The sequence below is a fragment of the Pyrus communis genome, chromosome 15, assembly GCF_041283825.1.
Source record: "Pyrus communis isolate YQ-2024b chromosome 15, ASM4128382v1, whole genome shotgun sequence".
Lineage (NCBI taxonomy): Eukaryota > Viridiplantae > Streptophyta > Magnoliopsida > Rosales > Rosaceae > Pyrus > Pyrus communis.
The window spans coordinates 43,042,912-43,054,958 of NC_142579.1; the positions used below are offsets into that span (position 1 = coordinate 43,042,912).

The 12,047-nt window shown below is 35.8% G+C and overlaps 2 protein-coding genes across 2 annotated transcripts; one reads left to right on the plus strand and one right to left on the minus strand.

The window, feature by feature from the left end:
* The first annotated feature begins 4,839 nt into the window (after positions 1 to 4,839).
* LOC137741531 (transcription activator-like protein) lies at positions 4,840 to 5,290 on the plus strand. Its single transcript, XM_068481233.2, has one exon. It carries the CDS (start codon positions 4,885 to 4,887, stop codon positions 5,203 to 5,205), a length of 321 nt encoding a protein of 106 aa, XP_068337334.2. The 5' UTR covers positions 4,840 to 4,884; the 3' UTR covers positions 5,206 to 5,290.
* A 1,011-nt stretch (positions 5,291 to 6,301) lies between these two features.
* LOC137707909 (uncharacterized) lies at positions 6,302 to 9,226 on the minus strand. Its single transcript, XM_068446855.2, has 2 exons — positions 8,152 to 9,226; positions 6,302 to 7,174 (listed from the first exon to the last, which is right to left on the minus strand). Exons 1-2 carry the CDS (start codon positions 8,764 to 8,766, stop codon positions 6,416 to 6,418), a joined length of 1,374 nt encoding a protein of 457 aa, XP_068302956.2. The 5' UTR covers positions 8,767 to 9,226; the 3' UTR covers positions 6,302 to 6,415.
* Positions 9,227 to 12,047: the final 2,821 nt, after the last annotated feature.

A 12,047-nucleotide genomic window follows, 5' to 3' on the forward strand; every position in this document is an offset into this window, starting at 1 on the left:
TTTAATTTAATGTTGTATAATGGCTTAGGAAGTTATAAGAAAAAAAATAGAATTTCAAAAAAATATGAAACAAATTTTGTAAAATATAAGTTATAGGAAAAAAATGGAATTTCAAAAAAATATGAAACAAATTTGGTAAAATAGAAGTTATAGGAAAAAATAGAATTTTAAAAAATATATATGAAACAAATTTTGAAAAAATGGAATTTCAAAAAAATATGAAACAAATTTTGTAAAATAGAAGTTATAAGAAAAAAATTGAATGAAGTGAGATTGTATGGAATTGTGAAAATTATGTGAGAAATGTTGTAGGAATGACTTAGGTATTTATAGGATAAAAAAAAAGTTTAAATTCATTAAAAAAATATTGAATACAACGGCTAGCTTTAAGCATCCTTGTCGGTTATAACCGACATCATGATTACTATGATTTTCTAGCCAACCCTTTGGCCCTTTTAGATTCCGTGGAGCCCACGAACCCTCTGGCCTAACCCTCGGTTGGAGACGATTTTCAGGTTATTTTTTACCTTCTGGACTCTTCAGTTGGAGATTGCCTGATTAAAATGTCCGTCAAGGTGTGATGTTAATCCTATTAGAGTTTAGGATTTTAGAGGAGTTTTGGACTTACATACTACAGTTAATACAGTGGAGAAAAACTAATGTCATACATAAATATATACAACGCACATATAATTAGAAGAACAAGAACAAGTTGAGGGTATTACTAATTATCAATAATTCATCTTATCGATATCAGCAAAGTTGATTAGATCGAAATGCCGGATGGCGGATGCAAGAATCCGACATTAATTATGAATTGTTAAGATAATAAAACTGTGCAACGTCGATGCCCATGCCAAACCCTCGCCAGCTAGCTAGTATGTGGCGGCCTTTTTCATCATGCATGCATATGCGTGGAGGTTTTGTCAGTTAAAGTCGGTAATAGTTAGTTTAATCAAATACATTTACTTGTTATTAATATGCGTGGAGGTTTTGTCAGTTAAAGTCGGTAATAGTTAGTTTAATCAAATACATTTACTTGTTATTCACATAGAAAATTAGAATTAGATGCCTTATTTTAGACTTTTGTAGATTAAACATTTATGTTTTTTTGAGTGTTTTATTAAATTTTTGAAACATTTGATTAAGATACTCTCAAACTTTGAACTACTTCAAATTAATTGAAATTAAATTACATTTAAATATCTTTTATATATTTTAAATAATTTCAACTATATTTAAGTCTAAAAGTTTAAACTTTTCAAATCTAAATGTACACCCACGCCAAATGGAAATGTACCAACGTTAAACGAAAATGTACCAACGTCAAACGAAAACATATCAACCCCGAATAAAAACGTAACCAATTATAAACTATATTAAAATGAATATTCATCTTTTTGGAATGTTTAAAAATATATTTGATTCATACATAATGCTCTAGATAATCTTGTTTTTCAGTAGATAAGTCTCTGGAACAACTTTTAGTTGATCGGAGATAAATCCTTATTATTGTAGATAATGCTAAATAATAACAATAAATCATATAATTTTGAATTTAAAAAATGTTATTATCCGTTGATTAATGACTCTTTCTAGAAAAAAAAATTAATTAAAGTAATTTAAACTTTTACATTGTTAACAACTATTTCTATAAAAAAAATAATTAATTAAAGTAATTCCTCATCATTAGAACAAAAGGTAATAAAACTTATGTTTTGAAAACAAACATACCAAAAATCTAAATGTACCAAAAATTCAAATGTACCAAAAAGCCAAATGGACCAAAAATTCAAATGTATTAAGTAACTAAATGTACCATTATAATCAAACGTACCTAACAACGAGTTTTGTTACATTCTATTTAATTTACTAAAATAAATATTTTAATAAAAAATAAAAAAAATCTTAAATCATCCTAATAAGAATTGCATAAAAATAGGAGGAAAAAAAAGGAATACTAACATGAATAGACTTCTAATGAAATAAAATTAAAGTACCAAAATTGTAAAGAAAATGTTTAATCAAATTTGCAAAATGAATAGATGTTTAGATAATAATATTTAAAAACGAGACGTCTAATTCAAAACGTCCCTTGTTAATATTCATCGGCTGCAATACGAACCCCAAAGCTTTATGCTATTGCACACAATTCTTCTATTAATTCGACAACGGAGACAAATTTAATAAATGGGAAGAAAACCATCAACAAGAACATTCCTTAATTTGTATAGAAATTAAAAACTAAAAGTACACATGGCAAATATTAATTTAGACTAGGGTGAGAGTATAGAGCAGTGAAACCCTAGCGTTGATCAAACTCCTTAAAACTTTGTCGGAGCAAGTTTCAGTCCCAGCGATGGACGCCTCCAATTCCCGCATCTTCTTCAATGTTACTTTGACTTCTTCATCTCCTTTCTTTCTCAAGTTTCGCAAGCTCTTGACTCCAATATTATTACTAACTCGTAATACTGAATTTTCGTGAAAAGTACATAATTGATTATTAAAAAATTTCATTTTAATCTCTAAAAATATCATGTTTTTAATAAAATCGTATGTAAGATGAAAAACTTAAAATGTTCATTTGACTCGTGATCAAGAATCAAAAGTAGTACTGAGTTATGTTGGAATATAGTGGTTGCTGGATATAGGTTTTTACACATTATATGTATTATATATATATATATATATATATATATATATATTTATGTGCGGTGGACATAAAATATATATGCAGGACTACCACTATTATCATTCTGCAATCTATTATGATTAGTGAACAACTTTTCAAGGTATATAACTATATCTATTATATTATTGGGGGAATCAAAGATGAACAAAAACAAATAATCAAGTGGCACAAATTAGTTGAGAAGAATGATACATAATTACATATACCATTACCACCAATGAATATCATTGTGCAGTCTATAAACTAATCAGTGAGTGTCCAACTTTTCTTGAAAAATTATTTGGGGGAACAAAAGATGAGTAAAAACAAATAATCAAACGGTAGAGGTGAGGAAAAAACAAGTATATGTTGCAGTCATATTTAGAATAGAAATGTGATTGTGTAAATCCTAGGGAATCTGGAAAAATATTATATATTCCTATTATGATTAGATTACCTATTAAATGTTGTAATCCTAAAGGGAAAAGTTTTACCCTTTCTACTACTCTAAATAAAGGCACAATGGTTTGAATCAAACACACCTCACAATTAAATCAATCTCTCTTCTCCCTCAATCTTGACGCACCCCTCTCTCTCTCTAAACCCTAGAGCGCTCAATCAAATAGGCCTATAACACGTTATCAGCACGCTCTAGCTAGAAGTTGAGGAATAGGAATTGATGCATCATAGGAGGAGGATATCATCCACCACATTCAAAGGCTTATTCGTTTTCTGCTAATTAGGTACACTTAAAATAAAGGAAGATATTTGAAACGTCCACGAAGCATGAAAACATTCCCCATGATGCATGAACCCCCTTATGTTTACATTTTCCTTCCGATATATATATTGCATATGTTCATATATTCATCAATATATATATATATATATATATATTTGTTTCATGCATCGCACAATTAAATTGTTATGTGGAATTTGTGAGTCAAATTATATAAAATAAATTAGAAGCATATTTAGGGTTTCCTAAACCCTAAGGGTTTTTTTTTTTTTTTTTTTTGAAAAAAGGGGAAATTGGACATTGGATGGCACCACCCCTGCAGCACAACATCGGTAGCAGCCCTCTGGGCTTTGCTGCACCTACTTGGACCCCAGGCCTTCGGCCTGATTGATTAGAATAGGCCTGCAACCCTAGTTCTATAACTGAGGAGGCCCGCAGCCTTCATAGATCCAGACCAAACCCACGGCAAGCCTTACTTGCTGGGTCCTTGTCCCGCATTCATCTAGGCCCGTATACCTGCTCTCTCTGGTGCCTTGTTTCCTTGCGGCTCGCAGCACAGAAAGCCAGCCTATGCGGCTGGGCTCCCATTCGAACCCACATGCCAGCCCATGTGGCTGGGTTTTGTTCCCTCGTGCATCACCCACAAGGCCAGCACCTACTGGGCCTTGTCCCGTGCACCCCCTTTCAGCCCAAACTGAAACCTACCTGCAGCTGGGGCTTCTCCCTCACCTATGTGGCCTGCAGCCCACCCCCGAAGTCTTTTGGGCCTTGCCTTATACTTAAGGCACTCAAACCCGTGCCACGTAACCCACGGCACCAAGCCCAATATTATTTCATTATAAGCACAACACTAAGTCATGTCGAAGTAATGAACACATATAAAGTGGGACAAGTTAAAGAACATATATAAAATGCATGCGTAATAGCACAACACTAAGTTATGTCGAAGTAATGAACACATATAAAACGCATGTGCGGTACCACAACACTAGATCATTTTGAAGTGATGGTCCAAAATTAAGAGTAATTTATATGTATATGGTACTGTTTTGTGCGAATAACACAAATATAAGTAAAGAAGTTTAACACATAACACATAATTTCATTATTTGTACTGGATTATATATAACTGTGACACTGTAAATCATGTTATACAAATTTTTCTCCAGGGAGTGAGAGAGCTTGATTTCGAGTAAAGTACGAAGTCAGGTGGATATGGACTACCTTGGAGGTGTGCTTGTACATGCACGAGGATGCAGTTGCTCATGCATGGATGACAGAAGGCAGTTAGGGGTTTCGCCACTTCACCATAAAACAAGACGCGTGTCATACATATATTGATCGTTGGCGGTTGGAATTATATTTATATATTTATATTTATATTTATATTTATATATATATATATCTATATATCTATAACTAGCTAGTAAAAGTACGACTACGAATAGATTATCTATTACTAAATAGGGAATCAATGGATCATCAGAAAATGGAAAGGGAAAGGGAGAAGCAGAGACGGGAGGAGGTTAAGCAGAAGAAGGAGGGGGATGGAGGTGGTGGTGGTGGTCATAGTGAAATATCAAGGATGAAGCCGTTAACATATGAAGCCTATGGCGGTGGAATATACGGTAGAGAGCCAGATCAGCCTGCAAAAGAAAAAGCAAAACCACGGGCCAGTGAGAGCCAGAGTGCCGACGGACCAGCTGAAGCCACCACTCAACCCCCCAAGCACACACCCCCACCTTCCACCGGCGATCGAGACCTTGATATCACTGGTCAATCCTATATTCAGTAGTAGTAAACTTGTACCAATACCACTACATATATATATATATATATATATATATATAATATGTCAATCCAATTTCTGTTTATATTAATTGAGAACTTGTTATACTAATTTGGTGTCTAAAATAAAAACCCTAGCTAGCTAGATATCACTACCAAAGAATCCATTGATCAAGTATTATATATATATATATATATATATATATATATATGCCTTCATGCCCTTTATTCATGTTAATAATAATGTTGATGTTTTTCTATAATTTTACGTCCTCTTTATATATTCAATTCATTGTTGATTGAATGAATTGAATAAATATCAACTGACATGAACAATGTGGGTGTCAGAAGTTAATTGATGTGTAGATAGCACTACCCAAAATATATTGGTCACAACTAGTTGATGAAAAGTTATACACTCCAAGGTAGTAATTTGGAGAGAGAAGCGAAAGTGAAGAGTATTGATTAAGAAATTTGTATGATAAATTAAGTTTGTAACCACTGGTTCGCAAGGAAGCAATTTTCTTTTCTTGAATAAGTTTGATCTCGCATTTAGCCAAGAAATACGATTTGTCCTCTCCTCCACGGTTGCCGTGGTTCGGGCGTACCCAAAGCTTGGCACAGGCTCACGGGTCCAACGTCTATAAGTTGAGTAAATAGTAGCAAAGGTTTCTCAATTTTAATTAAATTGGAGCAACGGTCCTTCAATTAAAAATCTATTACCCTTTGTCCCTCAACTAAAAATTCATTACCATTGATTTATGACAACATATATAGTTATATACTTTAAGATTGCTGCATTATTTCTTTCCTCAATCCTGATTTTTAGTTATACGTTGTGCTAGAGCTAAGATTTGAAAAACAGGATTGAGGACCTAATGCTCTCAGTTTTGGACTGGAAAAAAAGCAATTTTCAATCCTTAATTGTAACAGGTCCACCGGCTTTATGGCATCCCAGGCCTCTTAGAAAAGGCGATATGGAGAGTCTTGAAGGCCACGGTGCAAGTCCTCGTGAAATCCGGCCACGGCATTCATACACAATTGTGAAGACTGTCATCCGTACCTTGTTGTTATAGTATAGTTAGAGCTGTAAAGCCTGTGCGTTGTGTTGATTAATTTCCTTTATAGAAAGACGTTCTATATGATTAAATCAAGAGAATGTACGAATCCAAAATCATTTCTTTCCCATATCGTTGTCGCTCTGTATTTGTTGTTGTTCAGTGGCTACAAATCTGTTCTGCCGGGGGTGCGTCCCAGTTGGCAGTTCGCTTCTTCATTTGGTTGAAATCATGAATGCATTGCTCTGTCGTCATGCCTGCAACTCGCCTTCTCTCGGCAGCCAGTTTCTTCCCAGCAACTCGGTCAAATTTGATCTCCCAATCCTTTTCCCAAGCGTCATGGGCATCGCAGAGCTCAAGGGTGCCGTTTGCCCAGTGGGTCCAGCTCCACCCTTTGTAGAGAGACTGCATCACGTCGCCCACGCACGGGCCTTGGCATACAGGCGTGCAAGGCCTGCACTTGGCCCCGCTCAATAGCCCTGGACTTGACAAGGACGCCACCGGCACTCCAAAGCGGTGTGGCGGGAACTTGTACTTGCGGTCTGTTACAATACAAAAGGGGAGTCGTTTAGTGACGTAAGGTACCCCATGGGTGGTGAGTTGGGCCTTGAAGGCGGTTTCGGAGTTCAGTTGGTGGAATCCGGCTGCGTCGAGCTGGGGAAGGAGGGAGAGGCGCGAGAGGGCGACAGTGGAGGTGTTGAGGTCGCCAACTCCAAAGCGGTCGTTGAGTCCGCCGTAGCTGGAGCCTGGTGGGACCAGGTACTGACCGGGCACGAAGTACTTGGGGTGGAGGGGGGCGTTCCAGTAACCGTCAACGCGGGTTCGGACAATCCAATCGTAGGTGAAGTTGTTCTGTTTTTGGTAAGCTCGGATCATAGTTAGGCAGCCTTCCACCAGGTTGAAATATTGCAATAGACCCTGCATATTACATTTGATTCATTTTAAATTTTATGAAATTAACATTGAGTTCCACATTTTATATTGTTGGATGTATCCAACAACATACAATACCAGAACAACATGACAAGTTTTTATTTATCAACCAAAATTTAAACTCTTAGTATTACGGTGTAGTGATATTTTTGTTCACGTCTAAGCGAGAGGTCATGGAGTGAATTCTCATCAAAGGTGAGTTTGAAGTACATTATTATTAGTCCATTATGAAACTAAGATTATCCCTCCCCATTAATGTATATGATACCATTTGTTAAAAAGATAAAAAAGTTAATTCAAGAATATTACTCTACAAATGATTTATTATTTATTATTATTATTCAGATATGGATCAGCTCAGCTGGCTAAAAGGGCTCAAATAAGACCATCTCCAACTGAAAGAGAGTCAGAGAATTCCTTTTAGCCGTATAGTCTTTCAAAAAATTAATATTTTATTTAACAGTATCAGATCATATTTCTTACCATCTCAAAAAGACCAAAGAATCAAAGAATCTCAACAAAGGAGGCCAAAGGTCCATGGCACGTGCCTGCGTTATTTGTATTGCCTCCTAGTCCTCCTACCTTGTATTTTTCGAATGCATTTTGATTTTCTCTCTCCTAAAACAATTTAATTACTAATTAGTAGGTGAACGGGTGTAGCTCAGACCAAATTAATTGAAAATGGCAAACATATAACAAAAACGGCAGCAGGAAGAACTAATTGTTGTAAACACGTTATTCTTCCCAAGGATTTGCCATTGACAGAAGGAGCAAGACGATACGATACAACGATTAGCCACGTTCCCTTTATCTTCATTATTTATGGTCAACGAACCAAATTAATTCAATCTGACCATTCCATAATATCGTAAAACTGAAATATAATTAATATAATGTTTATTTAAAAAATTAAAATAACAAAAAATGAAAACAGAATCAGGAATTGAGAAAGAAAGAGGAACCTGGATGCCATTGGGCGAGTCGTGGGCAGTTAGGACTCGGTGCTGGAACTCGGTCTCGGGCATTGTTTTGGGGTGGAAGATTTTGACGGCGGCGATCCTTGGAGCCGAATTGAGGAGCGAGAACTTGAAGGCGTTGGGGTCAACAGGACTGTGCAGGAAAAGATCGGAATTGCGATATTTGTTGAGAATCTTGTCGAGGATGGACGGCCCCGTGAGCTCGAACTTCCGGGCCCCACCAACCAAGCAGACGGCGATTCTGGAGCGACCCAATTCATCATCCTCCTTCTTCTTCTTGTTCAACGACTGGGTCCGATTTTGATTTGGGGTCCCCGTTGCCGTTGGTGAAGAAGTAGGCGAAGCAATTGGAGTTGAATTGAAGTTGTTGGGCGGCACCAGGAACTGGAAGGCGCGGCCGCCGCGAAAGAAGGATCGGATGGGAGCAAAAGGGATGTTGGTGGGAGAGAAAAAAGAAGAGAAAGAGGAGAGTGAGAGGAAGAGTATGAAAGAGAGGGTAGGGATGAGTAAGAGAAGCAGGCGCCAATCGAGATCGGAAAACCATCTGGCGAAATAGACGGTCATCCTGTTTTCGGGGAGGAGGATTCTCCACTTCACCATCTCATCTGATTAGATATCTGTTGCCGATGATGTTGGAGACTGGATCCAAATCCAAAAAGTGCCCTCAGTCTCAGGAAATTGAAATTGGGATGGGATGAGATGGGGCGGGTGGTGACTTTGCGTTTACTCCTTTTTTATTTCCTTCTCTCTCGTTTGATTTTGATAAATGGTTTCATTTTCTTTTTCCGTTTCCTTTTCTAGCTTTGTTTTTAGGTGTGGTCCGTGGAGGAAGGAAGATGACAAAGGCCTTTGGTGTGTGTGAGGACGTATTTAGGTTTAAAGGGCGAGGATTATGAATTAGATTAGGATTTAGGAGGAGGATTATTAAGCAAAACGGTTTGACAATTTGTATTCAGTGTAGACAGTAGATAGAAGAAGCAAACTTTTCTACTTAGGTTTTCTTTCTATATCTGCTCTGGTGCCTGCGGGCTCTTGTTAACTTAGAGCAACTCCAGCCCTCTCTTTTAGGTTGATCCAAAGTTAAAAAAAATAGGTTGGCACCTAAAAACTCACTCCATCCCTCTAAATAGACCGGCCTAAAATCCACTCTAGTCTTTAGGCTGGCCCATAATGGAATGAGTGAGAAATCGGTCTATCTGACGTCAGCCAAGGCTGAGTTCTTTTTTGCGGTTGGTCCGTGAGCGCCCGTTCAAGCCTTTAATAAAAAAAGGGCAAACTTTCACCATGGGCCACGTGTCCACTTTTGGACTGTTGGATTTCAACATTTTTGAAATTCAACTGTCCAGATTAATTAACTTAATAAAAAATCATAAAAATTGTTTAAAAATACAAAACAAAATTAAATGATTTTTATATAGATAAATACCTAACCATGTTCTACAAAAAGTGTACTTTCAAAAAATGATACGTAGCGTAATAAGATTGGTTAAAAATTCTATCCGAAATTAAAAATAAAATTATTTTTTATTATGTTATAAAACTGTTCATTGCAGTCAAGTTTTATTCATTTGGGTAGATTAAATGAACTTTGGGAGAGTCTTGATCTTGGTTTGGTTGGTTAGTTGATCCTATTCGTCCCTTGTTTGGTTATGGGCTTTTGCCTTTGCTTTTTTTAGATCATCTCTAATTTATGGAATAAAGTTTAAAATATAAGTTTTAGGGATATAGTCATTTTAATGTATTTTAAAATCTCGGGGATAGTCAATTAGGATTTTAAAAGACTTTGAATTCATTGTGTAATCAAATTAGGATTTAAGAAGATTCTAAACAATACATCTAAATTCATGAGTAGTCGATTATGATTTAAAAAAAGTCCACACAAGTCTATCAATCTTAAATCACATTGCACCCCTTTATTAATGCCAACACCATTGCTTAATGAGTCCCCTTTGCTCCAACAACTTTCGCACCATTGTTCCCAAAGCAAGTATTTGACACATTGCTCCCACTAAACAGCATGGCTTCGGATGATGATGAAATTTAAGTGACCTCTGAGATTATGCCACTCTGTAACAAGAAGGTCATTCACTCACCTATGACTAAGGAGTAAGGAACACCTCACTATTAAGAGGAGAAACACTAGAGTCACTAGCCCGCGAATCACCTTTCTTTAGCACCAAACAGCCAGATACATAAGTCAAATGATTGATTGTCATGTTTATATTGGTTTGGTAATGTTTACAAATCCTAACAAATTTATAATAAAAATTCATACAAATATGCAAAAATTCATATAGAATTGTAGAATCTATTCAAATACACTGAAATTTGTTACTTCAAAAAAGTTTTTTAAAATCCTCTGAAATCCAAATTGACTACACCTCTTTTAAAGCCCTCCAAACCATCTCCAACTGGTGGACTAAAATAAGCATGGGAAAAAAAAATAAATTTTAGGCTAGATTTCCCCCTCCCCCTCCGGAAATTAAGCTTGACTTAAATTATTCTTGACCCACCAAAATGTAATATTTCAAAACCTTTTTTCGTATAATCCAAAGGCTGTGATCCTATGAGATTAAATTTAATGGTAAAAAAAAGATTTGACGGCTCAAAATTAAATCACGCCTCAAATAATTTAAAAAAATTATTTAAATCAAATTTCACTTTAAAAAATACCTATGTATTTGTATGATTTTTAATTTTTAATCATAATTTAATTAGGCTAAAATTATTATTTAATAATTTTGGCTAAAATTTTAAGTCACAACCATTAGAGGAGAAAAACAGTTTATGGATTATGACTTAAATTTTTTAGCTTTATTCGGGAGATAATCTTAGTGCTAGACTTTTCCGGTTTTTAAAACTTTTACTAATAAGGGCAAGTTTAGTTAACATAAATGAGAAAAATGAAAGTATCGGAATGGGATTAGCTTATAAAATTCCCATAGCTTAAAATATACAAGTAAGAAAACAGAATAAGATCAATTTATCATTCTATTCGAGTTTATTCTTAATTTTTGGATATTCGATTATGGATCTCAATAAAAAATTTATATTGTCCAATTCTTTATACGTAAATAAATGTAGGAAAAAGTTAAGATCATCTTCAAATGAGATGTCAAAATGTCTAAATCAGCAATAATAGTAAAAAAAAGGCAGCTGCAATGTTCTCTAACCGATGAGTCAAATCTGATGTGACATGACATGGAATAGCAGCTCTCCTTTTGGTGTCAAATTTTTTTTTTTAAATTTTTTATTAAATATGTACTGGGTCAATCGAAACTGGGAAGTTAAAGCGGACTTACAGGGAGGAGGAGGGCGGAGACGATGATAGAGACGACAGATGAAATGGCGGCGCATACGAGCCATCAGATCATGAAGTTCTTGAAGGGAGGAGGAGGAAGACGGAGGATTACAGTCGAGGCGTAGAGAATGGCTACGTAGAATAGTGCCATGGCATCGCAAGCCACCACTGGCGCTGCTTTCGAGACGCCGCCATCGTCCATTTTCCAGCTGAGAGATGGAGACTCCCACTAACTATTGTGGTTGTTGGTATTGGGTTTTTTTTTTTTTCGGAGTTTTTTTTGTCAACTTGGATTTTCGGAAGGACTAATTGGAATTTAATAGTTTAGCACCATGGCAGCGCAACCCATTCTTGTTTATGCCGCTTTCTCATCAAGCAAACCTAGAAAATTTTGACATATTGGGTGAAAAGCAAAATTTTGAAAGATATCAAAATGTCAAATAGGCTGTTAAATTCAAATTTTATGTTTAAAATTTGACATCTCATTTGGAGATGCTCTAAGGAGTGAGATAATTCTAATCAACGCAAGATTCTATTTCTTGTAAGCACATATGCCCTAATTTTAGAATATTTATACAAT